This window comes from Dipodomys merriami, unplaced genomic scaffold (assembly GCF_024711535.1).
Source record: "Dipodomys merriami isolate MVZ:Mamm:240054 unplaced genomic scaffold, mDipMer1.0.p SCAF_97, whole genome shotgun sequence".
NCBI classification, from domain to species: Eukaryota; Metazoa; Chordata; class Mammalia; order Rodentia; family Heteromyidae; genus Dipodomys; species Dipodomys merriami.
The window spans coordinates 1,198,916-1,223,792 of NW_027206590.1; the positions used below are offsets into that span (position 1 = coordinate 1,198,916).

A 24,877-nucleotide genomic window follows, 5' to 3' on the forward strand; every position below is an offset into this window, starting at 1 on the left:
TTCCTATCATGGACTTAATATCATGTTCTTCGCTTTTCACCACCTGTTTTCACAGTTAATTGCATATCTACAACAACTTCCCTTTAATACTGCTATGACTTTTTCCCCTGGTTTTTATCATTCATAACTTGAAATTTGGATGTTGGTGAGTTCTGGGAATAGAGATAGGGGGCATAGCTGTCTGTGCGGTACAGTTTCTCTTCTGACAATGTATTAGGAGGAATGAGTGTAGTGCAGAGTTTAGAACAGAGTTCCTATAGCTCTCTCTGGTGGAGAAGCAGTTAACAGCCTGGCTAATTATTATGAAGCACATACTCAGAGCAGGTCCTAGGGTCCTTTATACATGTTTATTTCATCGTCATCTCCATCTTCAAGGTGAATGGTCCTATCTTCTTTTGATAAGTGAGCTCAGAGTCACCTTGACTGTAAGAGCAGCCTTTGAACCCATGCCTTTCCCTTATGCACAGTTTTACAGCCAATAAATCTGAACTTAGATTCTAATTATTTTTGGCTATGACACTGCATAGGCAACTTAGCTTCTCTGAGTGGGTAATATGCATAGAATGTAACCAGCAACCAGTATGTGTTACTATTGTGGTTAATATAGCCTTTCTGTGCTCCTTAAAACATTAGGAATTTTATACCTAATAAAGGTTATCAATTGGAGATTCTTAGGCTCCTTTTTTTTCCTAGCTTCAATATAATTTATTAATTAATTTTAAATCATATTTCTTTGTAAAGTTTGGCTCAGGCTGTTTTGACGTTTTTCTCTTCAAGTACACTGTACAATCTGTCATGAATATATACCTTACAGAGAGTAAGTCAGGTAGAATCAAAGTACAGTAGGTCAAAGGACATTATCACTTATCCCCCACAAATTTCTACCATAATCTCAAAGCTAAAGAAACATTTATTTAAAAAAAGAAACATTTATAGATTTGGAAATGTTTATGGAAGTGGCTACGGAAGGGCAGGTTGTATATCTTTTTGTCATCATTGTTTGTTGTTGATTTTTTTTGTTTTTGTTGGTCATGGGGCTTGAACTCAGGGTGTAGGCGCACTGTTCTTGAGCTTTTTTACTCAAGGCTAACACTGCCACTTTGGACCATGGTGCCACTTCCACTTTTCTGGTGGTTTATTGGAGATAAGTCTCACGGACTTTTCTGCCCAGATTGGCTTTGAACTGTGATCCTCAGATCTCAGCCTCCTGAGTAGCTAGGATTACAGGTGTGAGCCACTGGCACCTGGCTCATTGTTTGTTTGTTTGTTTGCCAGTATTATAGCTTGAACTCAGAGCTTTACACTCACTTGGCTTTTATACTCAAGACTAATGTGCTCCCATTTGAGCCACAACTCCACTTCCAGCTTTTTGGGTTTTTTTGGGGGTCCAGTGTGGGGCCTGAACTCTGGGCTTGGGCGCTGTCCCTCAGCTCTTCAGCTCAAGGCTAGCACTCTACCACTTGAGCCACAGCGCCACTTCCGGCTTTTTTCTCTCTGCTTATGTGGTGCTGAGGAATCGAACCCAGGGCCTCATGCATGCAAGGCAAGCGCTCTACCACTGAGCCACCTTCCCAGCCCCGAGCTTTTTGGTTTTTTAATTGGAGCTAAGAGTCTCAGACTCTCCTGCCCAGCCTGACTTCCCACTAAGATCTTAGATCTCATCCTCCTAAATAATAACTAGGACTATAAATATGAGCCACCAGTGCCCAACAGGATGTATTTTTGAAAAATACTTATCTGAAAGGACTTTACTAATGATTGTTGAATCTTGCTGATTGATGAATCTTAGTGATTAAGAGCTATGGCCCTGCGTGTTACTGAGCGAGACCATTTACCTAACTTGTGTTTACTTGTAGCTCCACCCATGAAAAGAAAAGCAGAACCAATATGGCGGTGAAGCAGGGACGGTTCTATTTGAGGCACAACACATTATCTGAAGACATACCCATTGTGATCATATTTAAGGTAAGCTGCAGCTCATCTGAAAACTGAAATAATTTCTCTGATTTATTCTCATACATAATTAGAAATATGGAAGGTTAGAAATAGAAAAGTCTTTGGCATAGATGGATTTTAAATTGATAATTAATAAATCTGTACTTTTTCTATTTTATGAAGTAGATACCTAGAAGTACAGGATGAATAAGCCTCCAGCTTATGATGTTGCTAACCACATACTTCTCCTACCCAGAACTCCATATTACTAGTTGCTTGTGCATCTTTCAAGAGATAGTTTAAAATATACAAGAACATGCATATTTCAGTTTTGTCTGATACATCCATGCATACTGTTTTGTGATTAGTTCTTTTTGTTGTTTGTGTCTGACATCTTGGTAGTGTTACATTAGATGTGTAGTACTGGGGCAGGAGCTAGGGCCTCACACGTGATAGGCATTTGCTCTAATACTAGTCACACTCCCAGTCCCAGTGTATTCCTTTGGACAGACTGTCCACTTGTGGGTGTTAACCAGCTCCTAGTTCTCCATGAACCTGCACATCTCTATCTTGCTATTACAAAACTGCTGTAATATCATATCACACAGGGATAAGTATGGTTTCCAGCTGTCCTTATCCTTGTAGGTGACATTCCTAATAACTCTTCCATCTATAACTCACTTTTGTTTTTTTTTTTTAGCTTGTCTGTGAATTGGTAGCAAAGACCCCAAAAGACACTTCCTATAGAAACAGTTTAAATGGTGTACTCGTCTCACTTTTTCTGCCCTCAGCTGTCAGTATTTACCTACCCTATCAACAATTATTTTATTAGTCATTAAGCAAAACAGAGTTATGTGGCAGAGTTATGTGGCACAGTTGATCCTCAGTGTTTACAAATTCCATATTTGTGAATTTGCTTCTTTGTTAAAATATATTTAATTGTACCCCAAAATCAATACTTGTGTGACTGGGATGGTAGTTGTATACCACTGTGCCTGACTCAAATAAATGTGTTTTAATACAGAAGAACACATAAATTAGTATTCTGTATTAATCAGTTAAGAAAGATGTGATTGTAGGCTCACAGAAATCTACCCCTGTGTTTCTTTTTTTTTTTTTTTTGGGTCCGGTTGTGGTGTCTGAACTCTGGGCCTGGGCGCTGTCCCTCAGCTCTTCAGCTCAAGGCTAGCACTCTACCACTTGAGCCACAGTACCACTTCCGGCTTTTTTCTTTTTGCTTATGTGGTGCTGAGGAATCGAACCCAGGGCCTCATGCATGCAAGGCAAGCACTCTACCACTGAGCCACCTTCCCAGCCCAGCCCCTGTGTTTCTATCAGGAGCAATGATTCAGTATTTACTAATTATATGTAATTGAATATGAGTTATCAATGCAACTCCTATGAATAATGGTTTGACTGCAAATGGGTATGAAGTGAATCTTAATGAGTAGTTTAATTGAAATAAAGAGTTCAGAATATTTGAAGACATAATAGGTCCTTCAGATAATTTTAGAGATTGATAATTATCATTCTCATTGATCAACATGGTTTCACTTTTGGGTTAATGTTTCTATCCAGCAGTTTTTGTGATCATGGAAATAAATTCTGAGTTACACTAAGAAATGACAGGAAGAGATCTGCAGGGGTAGAATTCACTAAGCTCCTTAGAAAGGGAAAACTTGTGATTATAACCTCCAAAGGAAGACTAAAGAAAGGATGTGGCTCTATTGTGAAAGGTTTCACCTAGTGGCCAAGTATGAGGGTCAGGGAGGAAGTTAGGCTCTTTTAATTCAGGCTGGTAGTTGGGGCTAGGGAGTGTGATGTGGTGATTCCTAGGTATCTAGTGCATATTGACAAGTCAGGTTAACTTGGGAGGTACCCAAATTCCAAATGCAGCTATGGGAAGGGAGTTGTAGGAAATGTTTGTGTGTTTTGTACACCTTACTGTACTTTTGAGTTCAGTGTGAGGATCTGTTAGGTTAAGCTGTTTAATGTCTTTCATGATGATTATAACAGGTGCATTACATTGAGAGTCCAAAGGAAATTTTGAAAGACATGAAACATTTACTTCCTTTCTTGGAGGTTTGTATTTTCAAAGCACAGAAGGAATTGGGAATTTTCTTGAAGGGATTCCCACAGTGCCCAAGTGTCGGTGTACATTTTCATTTATCTGCGTAGAATTATATCTCCAACAGAGGGCAGTATGTTCACAAGTATCCAAAAGGCATTTTTGCAAGTTTTGAACACTTGTAAATGGATAGTACTGCTTTCTCTAGACCAGTAATTTTAATTAATTGTAATGCTTTTAATCAGACATTATTATAATTATGCATGATGAGATATACTTGTGCATAAATATCTGAAAAGTTTAAGTACTCTCTTTTATGAGGTAACAAAGATTTAATGAAAGTTTCTTCTGTCAAATTCATTTAATATTTATGTTGTGATATTTATTATGTTTAAATAGATACATACATAGCTGACTTAAATCCTTTTTAGGATAGGGCTGTAAATTAACAGCTGGATGTTGTTTCAGTTGTGGTTTCAAATTTTTCCCTTTTTGGTTATAAAAGAGTACTTCTGTTGCATAAGTTCAGAAACCTGCTCAGAAGCATAGCCACATATTCAGTATATTTTCCAGATCCTTTTCTTGTGATTTTTGTAACATAAACAATTTTGTTTTTATGTAATAGTGAATTATGAACAGCTTTCTATGTATATCAATAGATGTCTGCTTCATTTTTAGTGAGTATTGGGTAGACATTGAGTGCTTGTGGTACAGCATTTATGTATCATTTATCTTATTTGTTCTCATTCCTGCACACACCATAGGGTGCGTGTCCTTACACATGTTTGTATGGATTGATTATTTCCTGTGACAGTTTAGTTCTGGGAGTAGACATGTATCTTAAAAAGAGAAAAACAAAAAAAGTGGGCCCAGCTTGCCAATCTGATAATATATACAAATTAAAATAAGCATTTAAAAATTGGTTCCAATAAGTGGGCTAAGTATTTTGGTCATGCACAGTCTTTGGATCTTCAATTTCTTCAGGAGTCCGAGTACACTGACAAGAACTTGTTTGCTACCTGTGGTTTAGACTTTTCCAGCTGGGAGGCAGCAAAGACTATGGCTTGTTTAGAGTCAAACAGATCTACCTTAAATATCAATTTCTCCACTCATTGGCCATGTTTCTTAGAGCAAATTTTCTAATCTCTTTTAAGTCCTGGGTAATTCATCTGGGGCGAGCCTGGGGAAACCCCAAGAGGGTTGTGGAACTCAGTGAAATGGAATACTTAAAAAAAAAAATTGCCTGAAAGGGGGCGCCCTTCTTCTTTCCTTGGCTCTCCTCACCTACTTACTGTCAGAGCTGGGAAAATAAACTGGGATGCTAGAAAAAGGCACATCATTTCTCTTGTTGTGTTGTGTGGCACTAATACAGACCTTGACAGTCATTAGGACTTGATGGTTGTTGATTGTATCCAACAATTGGCTAAAAGTGACAGAATCAGCAGGGTTTCCAGATTCCATGCTGAGTCTGAGTATGACAGAAAAAACCTTGGAGGCCTAGGTCTGCCTTATTTATGGACTTGAGTCACCACCAAGGCTCTCCTGCCCATGAATCTTCCCACTTTCCTCTTTGCGTTCCCAGGCATTCGGCAGCTGCACTGTGGTGGCCCTCTGTAGCCGCAAAGATTTGTGGAAAACACAATCCAATTTCAGTGGTACTGACATTGTTTCTTAGAAACCAATTTATGGGGACACAGGAATAGAGGGAGGAAGGGTAATAAGTGTAGTCACGGCATTCAGTGTATACTATGTATAAATGAACAATGCAACTTTTGAGCAGGGATGGGAGGAGGAAAATGGGGAACGTGAAGGAAGGGGTGACATTGTCCAAAAACTGTACTCATTACCTGACTTCTCTTTGTACAACTACTTCATAAAGATAAAGAAGAAAACAACTTACACACAAGTTTTAATTAATTTATTATTTTTATGCCAGTACTATGGTTTGCAATCAGAACCTGGACACTGTCCTTTAGCTTTTTCACTCAAGGCTGATATTCTACCACTTGAGCCACCCTCTACTTCTGGCTTTTTGCTGGTTAATTGGAAATAAGAGTCTCTCCTGCCAGGCTGGTTTCAAACAGTCATCCTCAGATCTCGGATTACAGGCATGAGTCACCAATGCCTGGCTAAGGTTTTTCTTTATTTTCTTTTTTTTCTTTTGGGGGGTGGGGAGGTTGGTCGTGGGGCTTGAACTCCTCTGGGCTTGCGCACTGTCCCTTGCACTCTTCAGCTCAAGGCAAGTGCTCTACTGCTTGAGCCACAGCGCCACTTCCGGTTTTCTAGTGGTTTATTGGAGATAAGAGTCTCATGGACTTTCCTGCCTGGGCTGGCTTTGAACCATGATCCTCAGATCTCAGCTTCCTGAGTAGCTAGGATTACAGGCATGAGCCTCATTTTTAAAGAGAAACAATTACAGAGTTGAAGAGGACCTCACGGTTCTCATATTACCTGCTGAAATTGCTGTTAATAATAACAAATGAAGCCGGGCACCGGTGGCTCACCCCTGTAATTCTAGCTACTCAGGAGTCTGAGATCTAAGGATCGCAGTTCAAAAGCCAGCTAAGGTAAGAAAAGCCGTGAAACTCTTATCTCCAATAAACCACCAGAAAACTGGAAGTGGCGCTGTGGCTCAAGTGGTAGAGCACTAGCTTTGAGCTGAAGAGCTGAGGGATAGTGCCCAAGCCAAAGTTCAAGCCCCATGACTTACAAATAATAATAATAATAACAAATGAATGTTGCTTGAGAGAAAAATTTGAGATTTCTAAGTATTGATACTTGAAGAAGTTATTTCTATTGTGACCTATATACAATGTATTTCAACAGTCACCATTGGGGCTGGGAAGGTGGCTTAGTGGTAGAGCGCTTGCCTTGCATGCCTGAGGCCCTGGGTTCAATTCCTCAGCACCACATAAGCAAAAAGAAAAAAGCTGGAAGTGGTGCTGTGACTCAAGTGGTAGAGCGCTAGCCTTGAGCTGAAAAGCTGAGGGACAGCACCCAGGCCCAGAGTTCAGGCCCCACGACCGGACCCAAAAAAACCCAAAAAACAGTCACCATTAGTGTGCAACTCATTCTCTCCTGTTCAGTAATCTTCTTTCTTCTTTCTTTAAAAGTCACACTGCAGCTATCCAAGAAGACTGCATGACCATTTTTTTAAAAAAGTGCCTCCTGCTAATATTTTTGACTATTATTAGCAGGACATGCTATCTATCTCTTTGTTTTCTCATAGGGTCATTAGATAGCATTTCCACTGGATATGTTAGTAGGATTCATTTCAGGGACCTCGAGTATAAAGAGTTTCACGTAGAGCTAGTTTTAAAATGTCTAGATTATGTCTGTAAACTGAATGGTTGGGCATTTTGTTTCCATAGCAATATGTCATTTATTTGTAGCTGCAACTACTGAAGGCTAACTACTCATGAAGTCATTTCAGTCTTTGGAGCTGGAGCCCTTTTGATGGTAACGAGTTATAGCCCCTGTGTTTCAGTGATTCCATGTAGAAAGAGTTTCTTTTGCTGGAAAGCTTTGGCAATAATCATTCTTTCTGACATATGGTGTCACTTAACATGTGCTTGGCGTGTTCTTTCGTTTCACAACTTAGACATGTATTGGGGGCTTAATCAGTCTGTTTAGATCCATTGTTGGCCATTTGAAAATGTTAGGTAGTAAAAAAAAAACTACTTAGATTCATTATCAGGACAACTGGGAGTGACAGCCCATGCATCAGATAGGGAGGTTAAAAAAATATTGTTAATACCAAAGTAGGCAGTCAAATTGGTTGTCTTTTTCACTTGAAATTACTAAAACAAACATTGCCAAAAAAAATTTAGGTAGTCTTCAGGCCGTGAGATTTCAAGGTCAGCATGCCTAAAGAAAGGAGGCTCCTGTACCACATGACCGCCATGCCAACTCTGGCTTCATCTCATCTGTCACCCTGCCCTTCTGTGCCATTTGGTATGCCTCTCACCCATCCTTAGTGTCTGCCCTTGCACATCTCTGTGTTTGGCTTTCATTTTACTAGGTTGGTGAAAAGTCTTACATCAAAAATTCTAGAGAAATGTGATTGGACTCCACTGCAAATTAGTTACCATATTCTTGGTTTTCTTATATTTTTATTTTCTTAAAGCCCACATACTGTTATTTTGAGAATTTAACAAGCATGGGCTGGGAAGGTGGCTTAGTGGTAGAATGCTTGCCTAGCATGCGTGAAGCCCTGGGTTCAGTGGTAGAATGCTTGCCTAGCAATGCGTGAAGCCCTGGGTTCAATTCCTCAGTACCAGCTAGGCAGAAAAAGCCAGAAGTGGCGCTGTGTCTCAAGTGGTAGAGTACTAACCTTGAGCAAAAGAATCTCAGGGACAGTGCCCCAGGCCCTGAGTTCAAGTCCCAGGACTGGCAAAAAAAAAAAAATCAACAAGCAAAATGAATTTACATTGCCATTGTAGCTTTGTAAAGGAAAATTGTGCTCTAGTTCTGTTTCTGTTTGTTTGTTTTGGCCAGTCCTAGGACTTGAACTCTGGGCCTGGGTGCTTTCCCTGAGCTGCTTTTTGCTCAAGGATAGCCTCTACTACTTGAACTACAGTGCCACTTCCAGCTTTTTCTGAGTAGTTTATCGGAGATAAGTCTCATAGACTTTCCTGCCCAGGCTGGCTTTGAACCTCAATCCTCAGATCTCAGCTTTCTGAGTAGCTAGGATTACAGGCGTGAGACACCAGCTCCCAGCATGCTCTACTATTTCTGACTGGCCATGTGCAACCAAGGAGGAAGTGTGGGTGAAGGCTTTACTTTTATGCAGTCATCCTGGGAATAGTGTGGCTCAGCATGCTCAAGCTAAGAATAACCTAGTTTGTATTTTATATAAAACATTGGAACAGACCATTTTGTTTAATTTTTTTAATAATTGTCCTTTCATCTATGAAAAGCTGTCTTAATAAATTTATTTCATTTGTAAGTAGTAGAATTTCTAATGTCCATTTTACTAATTGTAGAGCTAAAAAAATCCTGCAAGACATGTGCTGGTAGCTCACATCTGTAATTCTAGCTACTCAGAAGATTGAGATCTATGGGATCAAAGGTCAGTTTCAGCCCTGGCAGGAAAAAACCCTGCGAGACTTCATCCTCAAAATAACTGGCAAAAAACTGGGCCAGAAGCATGACTCAGATGGTAAAGCACCAGTCAAGACAAGTGAGTGCAAGGTCCTGGGTTCAAACTGGTACCAGCAGCTAACTAAATAAATAAACTGCAAAAGGTAGAATTATGAAAAATAATTTGTATCTGAGTATTTCTTTGTAAAAAAATTTTTTTAACCAATCTAGTTGTATAGTTTAAAAGTAATTTCTTCAAAGTATGGGGGCACAAGCCTATTATCCCAGAATTCAGGAGGATGAGATGGAAAGATTGAAAGTTTGAGGCCTACTATGGAGCCTGGACTCAATAGCAAGACCCTATCCATTTAAAAAATGGAAAAATATATTTTTTTAAATACAAAAACTGAATTTGATTCCAAAAATTGTCGCCTTTGTTATCTGTGTCTGTAACAAATCATTGCCCAGGTTCTGTTGTTCCATAATTTGGGGGTTGTGTGGCTTGGTATTTCTGGCTTGGCTTTCTTTTTTGCCAAGGTAACAGTGCTTTTATAATGGAGTTACCAAAGTCATACATGCCCCTCTCCCCGACTTCTGTAGAAGAGCCTCCAAAGAATTTGTGAACATTTTTCATACTACCACACAAGTGGTCTAAGGGGCCACACCATCAACTTAGCATTGTTCAAAGTCTTGACGCCTTTCAGTGAGTTTATCCAGAAGGTCATGTGGAATCATAGACTTTTGAATTGGAAGGGCTCTGGGCTGCTGCCTCACTGCCCATGAGGTAGAACAGGGTGTGTGACAGTCCTAGCTGTGACGTATCATTAAATTAGGACGAACACCTTTGACCTCGTGGCTTGAGATGGTTGCCCGTCAGTCATGCTCAGGACAGTTCCCTCCATGTGTCACATTGGAATGTGGCTTCATTCCCCTTTCTCTCTCTCCTTTTGAGGAGACCTGAGGACACGGCAGTCAGAACTTGACAGTTTCCCTTTGGAAAGAATTGAATGCACACATAACTTTCTCCTAACTTCTAAGGAGCAGATTATCACCGTGCCAGGAGAGGTTTAGAGGGATTATGTTCTGTTTCTCCCCGTGGCAGAGTTCCAGGCAAACCTGTGAAGGAGTGAGTTTTAGGACCATATGTGATCTACAAAGCCCTGCTCCGCTGCATCCACCTTGAAACACTTAAGCGGGTTGCTTAAACCTGTTAAGTGTGTTCTTAGTTTTTAAACATCTCTTTTAAAGTCTACAAAAAGCCTCAATATCTCTTGAATAGTGAGGTAAAACATCCGTTAGGAAAATTCTTTTCACATGAATACCAACGATTTGACAAGTCTCAGAAAAATTAATGTTGTGACAAAAGTAATTGGGGTTCTGCTCATTTTCAGCAGTGTGTGTTTTTTGATTCAGTGCCCTTGGCTCTTTTTTCCTTACAAGTTTGCCTTGGTAATTGTGACCAGTCCTCCTCACTATCCCTTCTGGCCTCCTTTCTCCACTATGAAACTCTTAGAATATTTAAAAATTTTAGATGTAGTACACATGAGCAAAATGCTTGAGAATGTTTGTTTTCTTCCTCCTAATGAACATTTCTGCTTCAGGTTCTTCTGCAGCTTGGGCTGTGACTGCCAATGCCAGATGGCACCGTTTCTGAGAGAAGAGTTAGCTTTTGCTTAGAAGTAATACCACAAACAATGCCAAATTAGCATAAGCAAATGTCAGTGAGTGAGCACAAAGCCAACACTCTTTCCGTCTTTTCTTCCCTCTCTAGGCCATGGGTGTTGAGAGTGACCAGGAAATTGTGCAGATGATTGGGACAGAGGAGCATGTGATGGCCGCCTTCGGGCCCAGTCTGGAGGAGTGCCAGAAAGCTCAGATTTTCACACAGATGCAGGTGTGTCTTTCCCTGGTGTCCTTGGCTCTAAATCAGAATTGAGCTCTCATGTGGCTCAGCGATAAGGTGTCAGGTGCAGTGGTTTTTGGGGTGGTGGATTGGGGCAGGGTGTTGGGAAGATGGGAGCAGTTGGAGAAAGTTCCTTTGGCTCATTAGTGTAGATTGGATGGGGAATTTGCTAGACAAACTAGGAGCCTGTGGTCTTTAATTTAGAAGAGGACTATATGGCCAAGAGAGTTCTGTTCTTATATAAGGACAAAACCTTCAGTTTAAAAAATGTGTAGCACGGGGCGCCTGCGGCTCACGCCTGTAATCCTAGCTACTTAGGAGGCTAAGATCTGAGGATCTCGGTTCAAAGCCAGCCCGGGCAGGAAAGTCCGTGAGACTCTTATCTCCAGTTACCCACTAGAAAACCGGAAGTGGCACTGTGGCTCAAGCGGTAGAGCCTTGAGCTGAAGAGCACAGGGACAGCGCCCAGGCCCAGTGACCGACCAGAAAAAAAAAATCTGTAGCAATTCTAGTGTAGAGGGTTGATTGGAGGAGGAGCCATGCACTTTCTTCTTGTCATCTTGTTTTTCTTCTCGTATTGGGGAACAAACACATAGCCTATGCGTGATAACCTGGGACTCTACTACTGAGTTATAGCCCCCATCCTTAATGTGTCTCATGGCTTTTTTCCAGCTGAGCCACTTTAGGCATCCAGTTGTTTGTGATCTCTCTTCCGTTTCCTAAATGCCAGTTACTTCAGACAGCAAGAAAGGCCCAGGAATTATCCCACCACCCTTCCCCCACAGGTCCTCACTGACTGCTCAGCTCCTCCAGACAGCATCCGGGAATTTTAGAAGACTCAAAGATGACAGTATTTCATTATGCTGAACATAATAAAAACAACTGTACTTCCCTTCCCACATGGGCAAGCCCTAGCATCCATACTCAGGATGTCTAGTCTCAGACCTGTGAAGTGTTTGCTAAGTAAAAATCATCATAACATTCCTCATAGCCCAGCTAGGTGTAGGAATTCCCTACTACACAACTGCAGTAGGCGGTTCTGATTTGTCCATATGTATGTACATTGTCTCTTCTCTGGGTTCGTACGACAATATAGAAATTCTAGGGGTATCGTCCTGCCTTCCTCATCAAACTTAGGGCTCCTCATGTCTCCTTCACACACTAAGAGACTGGGTATCATTAGTTTCCTGGGAAGAGGTGACATTGTGATATATCACAGGGATACTCTTCTCCTCTGAGTTCCTCCAGTTCTTCCTTAAAGAAGAATCTTTAGACCTTTTTCCTAAAGAACTACACAAACATGCTTAAAAAAAAATTCCTGTAATACTCAAATGACAATCTTATAGGAAGAAAACAATCAAAAAACTAAAAAGGGAACTGTTGTGGTGTTATGTCATTGGTTTATAGTAAATGTTGATTTTTTTTTTTTTTTTTTTTACTACTCCTAGTATACTTTTCTTTATAACCAGAGTTTTTATCTTTGGTGCTTACAGTGTACATTGTGTGTGTGGGTAGGTGCTTAACAGAAGATTACCAGTGATGTCATTCAAACATTATCTGATTTTTATAGGCACTAAAATATATAGGGAATAAAGTAAGAAGGCAAAGAATGTGGGGAGGTGGACCGAAGAAAACCAAAATGGAAGAAGCAAGAGAGCTCCTAGCTTCTACCATTCTGACCCATGTACCGGTGAGTCACACTTTAGCAACTGAGAATAATGATTGTGGAATCTGTGAATTTCTACTGAAGAATTGTGAATGATAGTTTGCACTGTTAAAAGTGTATTTTTAAAGAGATTTTTAAAAAGAGGACTACACTTTCCCCCTGGAAGTAACTTTCCCTTATCTGCATATTATTTGTGTTTAGAATGTTAGTATAGTCATCATTAGCATGGTTTACTCTGTCATGCTCTTTCAATCTTATGGTTATTTTGTATATATAAAAGAGTGCTAGTACTAGAAATTATAGTTTCAAAAGAAAGCACTGATGTCTTACATGTTTTAAAAATAAAACAAGCAGGTCTAAAGACATGGCTTAAGCAGCACCTGCTTTACAAGTGCAAAGCCCTAAGTTCCAACGCCCCAGTACTGCCCCCCACCCAAAAAAACCAATTCATAGTACCTTTTCCATATCATTTTTTATTATGGTAAAAATATATGTAAATTTAATGTTGTAAATATGCAGTTCTCTGACAATAAGTACATTCACATTATTGGATGGCTGTGTCTACAATAGATGCTTTTGAAAATGCTTACTAGATGAGTTCATCTTCTAGATCTTGAGTTCTAAAATTTACACTGTCCAGACTTTATCACTTACAAGAAAAATTCTGTCATCACAACAGACTGGATCATCTGTCCTATCACCTGACTTTGTCAAATATCTGTTGCATGGCAGACAGTGTTGTAGCCCTGTTCCTGATAACCACTGCATAGCAAAAACTTCCAAAGCTCAGTGGCTGAACATGATTATATATTATATTTCTCATTGTACTATAGTTTGCTGGGTTTTTTAATAGATATTTTTATTGTAAAGATACCATACAGAAGGGTTACAGTTACATGAGGAAGGTAATGAGTACATTTCCTATCAAGCATTGTTACCCTCTCCTTTGTTTTTCCCCTTCCATCCTTTCCTTCCCCACTTCCCTAACTCCTCCCCCTCCACCAAGTTGTAAAGTTCTTTTTCAACATAGTACCTTGTACATCTCATTGTTACAATGGGCCATCCTATATCCTTGTTTCAGCATTTTGTTATTTTCCTTCCCCTCCCCAAATTAGAAAAATGTATATACAAGATGCAGGTCACCGGAGTCAAATTCAGTGAAAACAGGAGTGATACCATGGGGGAAGAACATACAAAAGAAACAACAACAACCAAGTCACATAGTACATTCTAAGTACATTAAAAACAACAGCAACAAAGATAAAACTTCTTGGAGGGGGGTTTGGGAAGGGATGGGAAGGGGAAACAAAGGAGGAGGCAACAATGCTTGATAAGAAATGTACTCGTTATCTTGCTCTTGTAATTGTAACCCCTCTGTACAGTATTTTCACAATAAAAAAAAAAAAAGATAAAACTTCTTGTGTCCCTATCTTGGGGTTCATTTCACTTAACATCCTCTTATATGGTCATATGTACATAGCTTTTGACCTTTTCTGCTTGTCCTATACTAGTTATTGCAAATAAGGGAAACCATATACTATAGTTTGCTGGGTTTAACCTTAAGTTGGGAGAGATTCTCATTCCCTATCTTTCATGAGGTTGCAAGTAGAGACAGCAGCTGAGCTGGAGTTACCTGAAGACTCAGCCAGGCTGGGTGTCCAAGGTGGCTTTCTCGATATCAGAGTGTCCTGGACTTCCAGAAAGGAAGTGAAAGTGCCAGGATACTTAAGAGGTAGGCCTAGAATTGGCTTCCACATCATTTTTGTGGTATTTTCTTGGTTACACTTATCAAAGGTCAGCTCTGAGGCTGATGACGTACACAGAATGAAGGAGTTTCAGGAGTCACCTTTGAAGACAGCTACCACAGGTAGTATGGAGATAGTATGTGTTTTCTCAAACTTTTTTTTTTTATGATTTTTGAATTACAGGTTAAAGAATTTAATTTCCGAGCCAAATGTATTTATACTGCAGTGATGGTACGAAGAGTAATCTTGGCTCAAGGCGATAACAAAGTTGATGACCGAGACTACTATGGTAACAAGCGACTGGAATTAGCAGGACAGGTGATTTAAATACCCTATTATAACCAGTCTTACTTTATTTTCACTGATAAGAATTAGTTTAATATTCATTTCAGCTTGTAAGAACAGACATTTTAATAAAATATTGTTTGTGTATAGTTTGAAGTATACATTTAAAAAAACCAAAAGTATACATTTTTTTTCACACATCTATGTAATAGACTTAAGAATTTCTTTAACTGAAAAACAGTTCTTTAACTGTGCTGATAGTATGTTACCTACATTATATCTTTTGTTGAGATGTTTACTGTTCTTGTAAGGTTGGAAATGAAATATGACTTTAAGTACTGTTTACTTATTTAATCAACAAATATTTATTAAACAGCTTTAATATGTTCTGTGCCTACTCCTAGGTTCTGGGTATATGGAGAGAGAATAAAGCAGGTGAAGATCCCTTTTCTCTTGGTCATTATACTAAATCTCCTGGGAGAGAGATGATCACACTTTTGAAAACATTAGTAGATTAGTGAGGAGAATATGTCTCTAATCTCATTTTAAAGTCTTAGTTGATAATGCTATCTTGAGTGTCTGAAAATCTTTGAAACTTTATTTTACCACTCCAATCACAGATTACCTTTAAATCAAAGAGCTGGAGACTTAAATGCTATTAGTTTTCTTTTTCTATTGATTATATGGAAGTACCTTGATATGATTCTATTATCCTAATTATAGTTTATTATATTCTTAAGTCTTTAAGCTGTTTTTTTTTTTTTTTTTTTTTTTTTTTTACCAATTTTGAGAGATTTAAATATCTTTTTTTTTTTTTTTCTGGTCCTGAACTCTGGGCTTTTGAACACTGTCCCTGAGCTGCTTTTCCTCAAGGCAAGCCCACTACCAATTGAGCCACAGCACCATTTCTGGCTTTTTTGAGTCATTTATTAGAGATGAGAGTCTCACAGACTTTTTTGCCCTGGCTGGCTTTGAACTGTGATCTTCAGATCTCAGCCTCCTGAGTAGCTAGGATTATAGGCATGACCACAGGTGCCTGGCTTAAATACCTTTTTTTGTACTATTCTTTCTCTTCTTTTCTTCTAACTCTAATTTTACTGATGGACCTTTTGATACTTAGATTCTATTAATTTTTTCCCTTCTGACTGGATGATTCTGTGATCTATTTTCATACTATTTATGTCATTTATAATTTATTGTTATATTCACCTGGTTAATTAGTCTAGATACTTTATCTTTCAATTCTAGAAATTTCACTTGGTATTATTTCATGACTTCTTTATCTCTGTTGATATTTCTTGTTTGTCCAACCATATTTTCATTTACATCTTTGAATTTTAATAGCTGTTTGAAGTCTTTGATACTCTTATCATCTTAATCACTTTGAGTCAGTCTTTTGATTAGCTTTACTCTCAATACTGGTTTTTTTTGTTGTTGTTTATTCTCATATGTATTATTTTGGATTCCATCTTGATAAAATCAAGTATTGGGATGTTAGGAGGATTCCCTTTGTATTTTAAACCAAGGCCTCCCACACTCAAGAGTAGATACTTGAAGGAAAGAAAGGCAATCTCATACCTGGGGAACTGAATTCCAGCAAAAACACAAGCTGGATGTATCTAAAGCACACTAGGCTAGGGATTTGGATTTAACTTTACAGTAGAATAGAAAACCTTTGGGGGCATGCTCTTCAGAGGAGTGACAGATCTGAGTTTTCGTTTGGGAAGCTTTGATTAAGAGATGAACAGGCCAAGAGGCAGTGGCAGTGTTCCAGGTGAGAAAGGATGGTGGCTGAGATGATGCCAGCAGACACTACCACGTCTGAATTCAAAGCTAGAAGTCATAAGTTAGAGCCATTTTCATTTGGGGGCAAAGTTATTGGTGTCTAGACTGTTGGAAGTTCTGTTGGGTTACATGCTTGGCTAATCAACTTTGACCACATTCAGATTGACTACCGTGCTTCTGATATCCTCACCACTCACAATCTGAATGTTTGCTAAATTTTAATTGGAAAAAAAATCATGCTGTAGAATTAGTCCATTAGAAAAGAAAGTTGGTTGCTTAGAGGAATAAGGACTAGATCAGGGAGGGTGGGGAAAGGAGAGAGACTATCCTGTTGCTTAAGAAATTAGAATTAAAAAGAGGGCTCCCATGTGCAAGAAAACATAGCTTTATAAACAATGTAAAGACATAAAAGGTATTGTGTGAGGAAAAATGTGGAGAAACAATAGCAGCTAATTTCACACCCCATGGGACGAAGAAGTATAAATGTGCTCCAGCTGGAGATAACAGAGTTGTCTCCACTGGTCCAGCCAGTTCTCAGAGCTTTGCCTCAGTTTTGCTGCCACCAGAGGGTTGGCAGGCCAGCCGCCAGTAGAGGTGTTAGCAAAACCTAGCGATTTCAGGCTTAATCTTTTCACCTACCTTTTCTTTTTTGGTAATGTGTTCATTATTTGCCGCACATTACTCTATTCTTTGTCTGCAGGTTTTTTTTGTTTCTAATGCAGCTTGCTTTGTATGGGTGAGATATGGAATGGTACCAAAATCCGGCACCTTGGAAAGCCAGGGATTTCCACCCTGTGACAAAAGAATGCCGTCTTGACTTCAGAGATTGCCTAATCCCAGCTGTTCTGATAATGTAATTAAGGCTGCCTAATGTCTTTAATTTTGCAACCAGTTTGTGTGAAAAGGAGAATTTGGCACTCTGAAGGCTTAAATACTAAATAGCAATCTCAAGACGCCTAATTAGAATTCTCTGACATTAAGCTAATTGGTGAAACTGTATTTCAGCAGCTTAACTTCTTTATTAATTTTTTTTAGCATTTTCATGGAAAATTAATTGATGAGCTGTCAGCATTTTTTCCCTTAAATATGACTTAGTCAGTAGTGGTCCTGTCCTTGCTCCTCAGACTAGCAATGAAAGGTATTGAATATTATCACCAGCATTCATTCCTTTTAATCATTTTACTCTTGACCTAAATAGTGTAGCTTGTGTGACTTGGCCTTTCCGTTTCTCACTGCTGTGGTAACTGGACAGCACTATTTCTCTTAGCTTGAAATTTAGGGGTGGAAATTTTATTAATGAGGCAGTTTTTCTGTTGAGTGTGCACTTACTTTTTACTTATTTAGTACCAGGGACGTTTCTTTGTATTTGAATCAGATGCTACAACAAACTCTACTGTGATCCAAAAAGAAAAAAACAACTTTGTCATAATTTGAGACACAGTGTCTAAGTGTGAAAGACTAATTAAAAGAGAGCTGAGCTTTTGTGGTTTAGGTTAAGGGCATTTGATTCTGCTCAGGATGCTTATTCAAGTTTCTTTTGCCAGTTTCCACAGGAAGTGGCTGAAATGGGCCTCTCATACCCTCTCCCCCTCTGCACCTGCTCCCATTCCCATGTTCTTTCTTGCCATGAGTGAAACTGCCGGGCTGACTAAGAAAGGATTAAGCTCTCAGGGAGGAAGTTTTCTTTTTAGACCACTTCTGACAGTCAACTCAAGTCCAAGTTTCTCACTTTCCTATCTGCAAGTTGATTTTAGTAGAAAAGTGGAACATGTATCTAACTTATGGGGGAGGAGCGGGGAAAGAACATAGAATCTAGTCCCACTTAAGAAATTCTTTTTTCAAAGCTAGCTAAAGAAGACTCACTTGGTTTGAATGCCTTCTTCATTCAGAGCCAAAAACTGCCTGTATATTATAAACATTCAGGAATAACCTCTCTCTCTGTCTCTGTCTCTGTCTCTTTCTGTCTCTCTCTGACACACACACACACACACACACACACACACACACACACACACACACACACACACACACACACACACACACACACACACACACACACACACACACACACACACACACACACACACACACACACACACACACACACACACACACACACACACACACACACACACACACACACACACGGAATTTGGTAAATCTTTAGCTTAAAGACCATCAGTGAATCTAAACATTCCTTTCTAAGTAAATAGTTTAAAGATAGAAACCCACAGTTTTGTTTTGTTTTTTTTTGGGGGGGGTCCTGTCGTGGGGCCTGAACTCTGGGCCTGGGTGCTGTCCCTCAGCTCTTCAGCTCAAGGCTAGCGCTCTACCACTTGAGCCACAGCGCCACTTCCAGCTTTTTTCTTTTTGCTTATGTGGTGCTGAGGAATTGAACCCAGGGCCTCAGGCATGCAAGGCAAATGCTCTACCACTCAGCCACCTTCCCAGCCCAGAACCTCACAGTCTTGCAAATTATTTTTTGTCAGTTCATTCAGATCACAAATACATAGTGCTCTTTTCTTCTCTATGTAGAAAAAGAATGCTTTCAAAAGAGAAAAAAACAGATGCTGTTAGTCATGCAGGGGTTGGTATTAGTTTATTATTGCCAACATATGCCTGCTCTTTACTTGTAGTAAGCCTCCTACTTAGTTTTCCCTTTGTGAACTTTCTGTTCAGGTTGCCTGTTGCTGTGTCACATGCTTTCCCAAAGCAGTAACTTAAACCAGAAACCATTTTCTTAGCCCTTATGATTTTGTGCGTCAGGAATTCAGGCATGACTTAGTTTTTGGTTCTTTTGTTTCACATGTGCTATGAGAGGTCAGTTGGAGGTGTTCTTCAGGGTACTGTTGGGAGGGCTGGAAGGGAAGGCTCAGTGAGGAACCAGTCTGTCCAGTGGGGCACACAAAGCTTGGGATGACCAAGCACCTGGACTTGAAAGCCATGCTCCTTATTCTTGCTCTGTGGTTGCAGTCACAAGTCCCGCTCAGATTCGAGGAGTAGGAGGACATGGCCACTCCTCACATTGTATTTGTCAGTCAGGGGTAAGCCAGAGATGTGGGCAAAGTTTATATAGAGAACTTGAGGGTTCTCTTTGTGGTCCTTTCTACTTCCTGTGGCATTCCCTTTCACTTTCTGCCTACTTCCACCCAATAGCTCCGATCTTTTTCTTCTGGTTCTTCATCTTCGAGTTTTAGCTTGTGTGGCTTGGACCCTCCACAAATGAGAAAAGCAGCTAGCCAGTGCTAATCACCCTCCGTTTTCCTGCTGGTGTCTTCAGAGAGATTTTAAGCACTCTGCTCAGACTTGGTTAGGAACTGCACACTCCACCATTTCTGGAAACATTATCATCTTTGACAGTCTTCACAGCTTCCTCTCCTATCCGATTGACTTGGCTTCCAGGACAGCACTATTTTAAGTAAATCACTCTTGTTTAATGTATTTACATTTTATCATATAATTGAAGTAAGTTCTATGTATATGTAAGTTGTGAAGGGAACAAAGGAGTGCCCTTGCAGCCATTACCAGCTTAAGCATTAGACTATTATCATCATCATTCCATTTACCTATTTTTATTTATTTATTTATTTTATTGTGAAAGTACTGTATAGAGGGGTTATAATTACATGGGCAAGATAATGAGTACATTTCTTATCAAGCATTTTAGCCTCCTTCTTTGTTTCCCCTTCCCATCCCTTCCCATCCTCCCCCGCCCTCCCACCCAATATGTACAGACTTGTACATCTCATTGTTGCAATGGGTCCACCTGTCTCATTGTTGCAATGGATCCACCTGTATCCCTATTTAAACGATTTGTTTTTCCCCTTCCCCTCCACAAATTATACCAACATCAAATACAGTGAAAGCAGGGGTTATACTGTGGGGGAGGGACATACAAAGCAACTAAGAAATAATCTTATAAATGTGTTAGTAACAATCACATGAAAGAAAAAAAAATTTGAATATATATCTTAGGGTTCATTTCCCTAACATCACCTTATTTGACGTTTTCTGTTTGACTCAGACATATAGTAGATATTGCAAATAAGGGAAACCATGGGACCTATGTTTCTTTGGGCCTGGCTTACTTCACTTAATATAATTTTTTCCAAGTTTTTCCATTTCCTCACAAATGGGGCAATGTCATTCTTTCTGATGGAGGCATAGAATTCCATTGTGTATATATACCACATTTTCTTGATCCATTCATCTACTGAGAGGCATCTGGGTTGGTTCCATATCTTAGCTGTAGTAAATAATGCTGCAATAAACATAGTTGTGCTGGTAGCTTTAGTGTAGTCTTGTTTGTAAACATTTGGGTAAATGCCCAAAAGTGGGATTGTTGGGTCATAGGGGAGCTCTATGTGGAGTCTTTTGAGGAACCTCCATACTGCTTTCCAAAGTGGTTGAACAAGTTTACATTCCCACCAACAATGAAGTAAGGTTCCCTTCTGTCCACATCCCCTCCAACATCTATTGTTACTAGAGTTTTTAGCCATTCTAACTGGGGTGAGGTGGTATCTCAATGTTTTGATTTGCATTTCTTTTATGGCTAGAGAGGTTGAACATTTCTTCCTGTGTCTATTGGTCATCCTTCTTTCATCCTTCAGAGAAGTTTCTCTTTAAGTCTTTAGCCCATTTGTTTATTAGGCAGTTGTTTCTTTGAAGATTTGTTGTTGGGAGATATAATTTTTTGAGTTCAAGGTATATTTAGATATGAGACCCTTGTCTATTGTATGGCTAGTGAAGATCTCCCAATCTGTGGGCTTTCTATTGATCTTGCTAGCTACGTCCTTTGCCATGCAGAAGCTCTACAATTTTATGCAATCCCATTTGTTCAACCTTTCTTTGATTTGTAGTGTTTCTGGGCCTCTATTAAGAAAATTTCGGCCTGTGCCAAGGAGACCTAGGGTTTCTCCTATTCCATCCTGTAATGTTTTCAGAGTGTCTGCTTTGACTCCGAGGTCTTTGATCCATTTGGAGTTGATTCTGGTGCAGGGTGATATATAAGGATCTAGCTTTAGTTTTCTACAAGTAGTTAACCAATTTTGCCAGCCCCATTTACTGAAGAGGCTGTCTTTCTTCCATTCTATTTTTTTAGCTCCCTTATCGAAGATTAGATGGCTATAGGTCTGTAGGCTCATTTCTGGGTTTTCAATTCTATTCCATTGTTCCTGAGGTCTGTTCTTGTGCCAGTACCAAGCTGTTTTGATTACTATGGCTTTATAGTAGAGTTTGAAATTTGGTATTGATATTCCTCCAGCACTGTTCTTTCTGATGAGGATCGTTTTTGCTATTCGGGGTCTTTTATTGTTCCATATGAATTTTTGGATTGCCTCTTCTATTTCCTTGAAGAATGAGGTTGGAATTTTGATAGGTATCGCATTGAATTTGTAGATAGCCTTGGAAGTATTGCCATTTTCACTATGTTAATCTTTCTAATCCAGGAGTATGGGAGTTTTTGCCATTTTCTAAGTTCTGTTTTGATTTCCTTTTTCAAGTTTTTAAAGTTTTCATCATAGAGGTCCTCCACTTCTTTGGTTAAGTTAATTGCTAGGTATTTTATTTTTTGTGGGGCTATTACAAATGGAGTTGCTTTCCTAATTTCAGCCACACTTTTCTCATTGTTGGCATACAGAAAAGCCATTGATTTTTGAGGGTTAATTTTATACCCTGCTATTTGCCAAAGTTTTGAATCAGCTTGAGTAATTTGGGAGTGGAGTCTATGGGATTCTTTAAATACAAGATCATGTCATCTGCAAAGAGGGAGAGTTTTCTTGTTTTTTTTTTTTTTTTAAATTTTTTTTTTTTGGTCCGGTCGTGAGGCCTGAACCCTGGGCCTGGGTGCTGCCAAAGAGGGAGAGTTTTACTTCTTCTTTCCCTATTTGGATCCCCTTTATGTTTGCATCGTCTTATTGCTGTAGCTAGGCATTCTAATACTAGATTGAAGAGAAGTGGAGAGAGTGGACATCCTTGTCTTGTTCCTGAATTAAGAGGAAATGGCTTTAGTTTTTCACCATTAAGTATAATGCTGGCTGTAGGTTTGTCATATACAGCCTTTATTGTGTTGAGGAATGTTCCATGGATTCCTTATTTTTCCAGAACCTTCATCATAAAGGGGTGTTGGATCTTGTCAAATGCTTTTTCTGCATCTATTGAGATAACCATGTGGTTCTTATCCTTGCTCCTGTTTATGTGATGAATTATATTAATTGATTTGCATATATTGAACCAGCTTTGCATCCCTGAAATGAATCCTGTTTGATCATGGTGCATGATTTTTTGGATAAATTGTTGAAGTCGATTGGCCAAAATTTTGTTGAGAAGTTTTGCATCAATGTTCATTAAAGAAATGGGTCTATAGTTTTCTTTCTTTGATGAGTCCCTGCCTGGTTTGGGGATGAGGGTTATGATGGCTTCATAGAATGTGTTCGGTAGTGAACTCCATTTACCTATTACTCAATCCTCTTCTCTTCCTCTGACTATTTTAAATATGTGTGTTTATTATTTCCTTGATTTACTACATTAGATAAGTTTTTATTTAAAAATTTCAAATAGCAAATGCTATTTGAATAAAGAAAAAAATGCTCTTTGAGCTGCGAATGACAGATGTACTTTTCTCTCTTCTGAATTTCTTGTAAACCAGGAGTTTAATCTAGATGTTAGACGATACCGAAGATTCTTCTGTTTTAATTGCTAGAACACTTCTTTGATGGTGTTATATCCTACCAGAAAGTGATGTCTGGTAGCATGTACTTTTGTGTGCTGTTGGAATCACTGAGTTCCAGTGTTTGGGCCCTGATTCATCCATTTCAGGTTCCCTAGGTGTTTTTCTCTGGATGGCTATATTTAGCAACTGAAGATGATCATTTCCCTTGTCCAGGATTTCAGTGGAACATAGAAAATAGTGATACTCTAGATACTGTAATTCTTCCATTGTAATGGATTGGCTGGAATTTTAAAAGTAATTCTTATGATCTCTGATTATCCTGAGACATAATTTATGTGGGAGCTACATCCTTTTCTTCTTTTTCTTCTTCTGAGTACTGGAGATTGAATTCAGAGCCTCAAATACGCTAGGCAACCAACCACTCCGTCATTGAGTTTTAGCCTCAGACTGCTACATGTATTTCTATTTTTTAATTTTTTAAAAATAATGTTACTTTTAGGGTTTCCTCGAGATAACTAGGCAAAAAGAAAGAAAATTGTTGCTGTTGTTTTCTTGAGAATCCTTATAAATGGATTTTTTAACATTTTTACTTACATTAGAATTATTTTTTACAATTGAATGAATGGATGGATAAGTAAATACATAAATAAGTTAAATAATGTTTACTGGCCTTTGATTGAGATTGCATTTGTATTGCTAGATCACTCTGGAGAGAACTGATTCTAAATAGTATTTCTACTGAGATTTACATAAACTTCTTGTAATAATGCTTTACAGACACTTGCTTTTTGCTTGCTTGTGTCATGTATGCTTGTTAAACTCATTTCTTGTTTCTAGGAGCGTTCCTTTTAGATTTTTTGGAATTCTTCTATTTGGGTAGTCATGTTATCTTCAAGTAAATATAATTTTGTATCTTTCATTCCTTTTTCTTGCTACATCTCCTACAGTGTTTAATAAAAGTGGTGAGAATGAACATTTTCCCTTTTTCCCCAGTTTTTCAAAGGACAGCTTTTGGGGTTCCTGCCCCTTCCCTGTGGGCTCCAGCCCCTGCTGTGTATCAGTGTAGGATCTTTGGCCCAAGTAGTTTTCCTGTTCCTCCCCCAGGGAAAGACGGTTTTGCTCCCCACCTCTTTCCTCTGGCTTTGTATTGGAATCACTGGCCAAAGGATTTGCTGGCCCCTGTCCAGCTGTACACTGTTGTTTCTTGTTAGGAGCCTGCAGAACTTTGCTAGGAGGAGGGTTTCCTGACCCTTCTGCAGCCCCTTAAAGGTTTTACTTCATGTGTGAGAAAGTCCAGGAAGTAGATTAGAGTTTGGTTGCTTTTGTTCCTACAAAGGAGTCTAGCTTGTTCAGGTCTCTGCACTGCTCCAGCCTTGTAGGAACATTCTTCAGAAAAGGACTTGTGAGTCTGGGTGGACTCCCTTGTGTCTAGGGCTCTCATGGTATACTACTCACAAGTCCTTGGAATTTTAACTCATTTCTTCATTCATGGCATTTGTATCCTTGCTTCTCCTTGTCTAATCATGCCTAACTAAACCACACAGTTTAGTTGTGCTGAGAATCTCATGTAAAAGGAATGATGCCATATAAATTCTCTTGTGTCTGATCTCTTTCACTCAGTATCATGTTGTTAAGAACTGGCGGTGGCTTTGCGATTATTTTTTTGTTCCTTTCAACTGGTCATTAGTATCTTATTATGTGTGTACCTAGTTTGTCAAAATATAGTTTGTATAGTTTA

General features: G+C 39.2%; 1 protein-coding gene across 1 annotated transcript in view; it reads left to right on the plus strand.

The window, feature by feature from the left end:
* Polr3b (RNA polymerase III subunit B) overlaps nucleotides 1-24,877 on the plus strand; it is a 93,553-nt gene that overhangs the window by 13,542 nt on the left and 55,134 nt on the right. Inside the window, exons 9-12 of the mRNA XM_070014472.1 lie at nucleotides 1,857-1,965; nucleotides 10,857-10,979; nucleotides 12,559-12,678; nucleotides 14,583-14,717. Of these exons, the coding sequence (XP_069870573.1) occupies nucleotides 1,857-1,965; nucleotides 10,857-10,979; nucleotides 12,559-12,678; nucleotides 14,583-14,717 (487 nt within the window). The remainder of the gene's footprint in view (nucleotides 1-1,856; nucleotides 1,966-10,856; nucleotides 10,980-12,558; nucleotides 12,679-14,582; nucleotides 14,718-24,877) is intronic.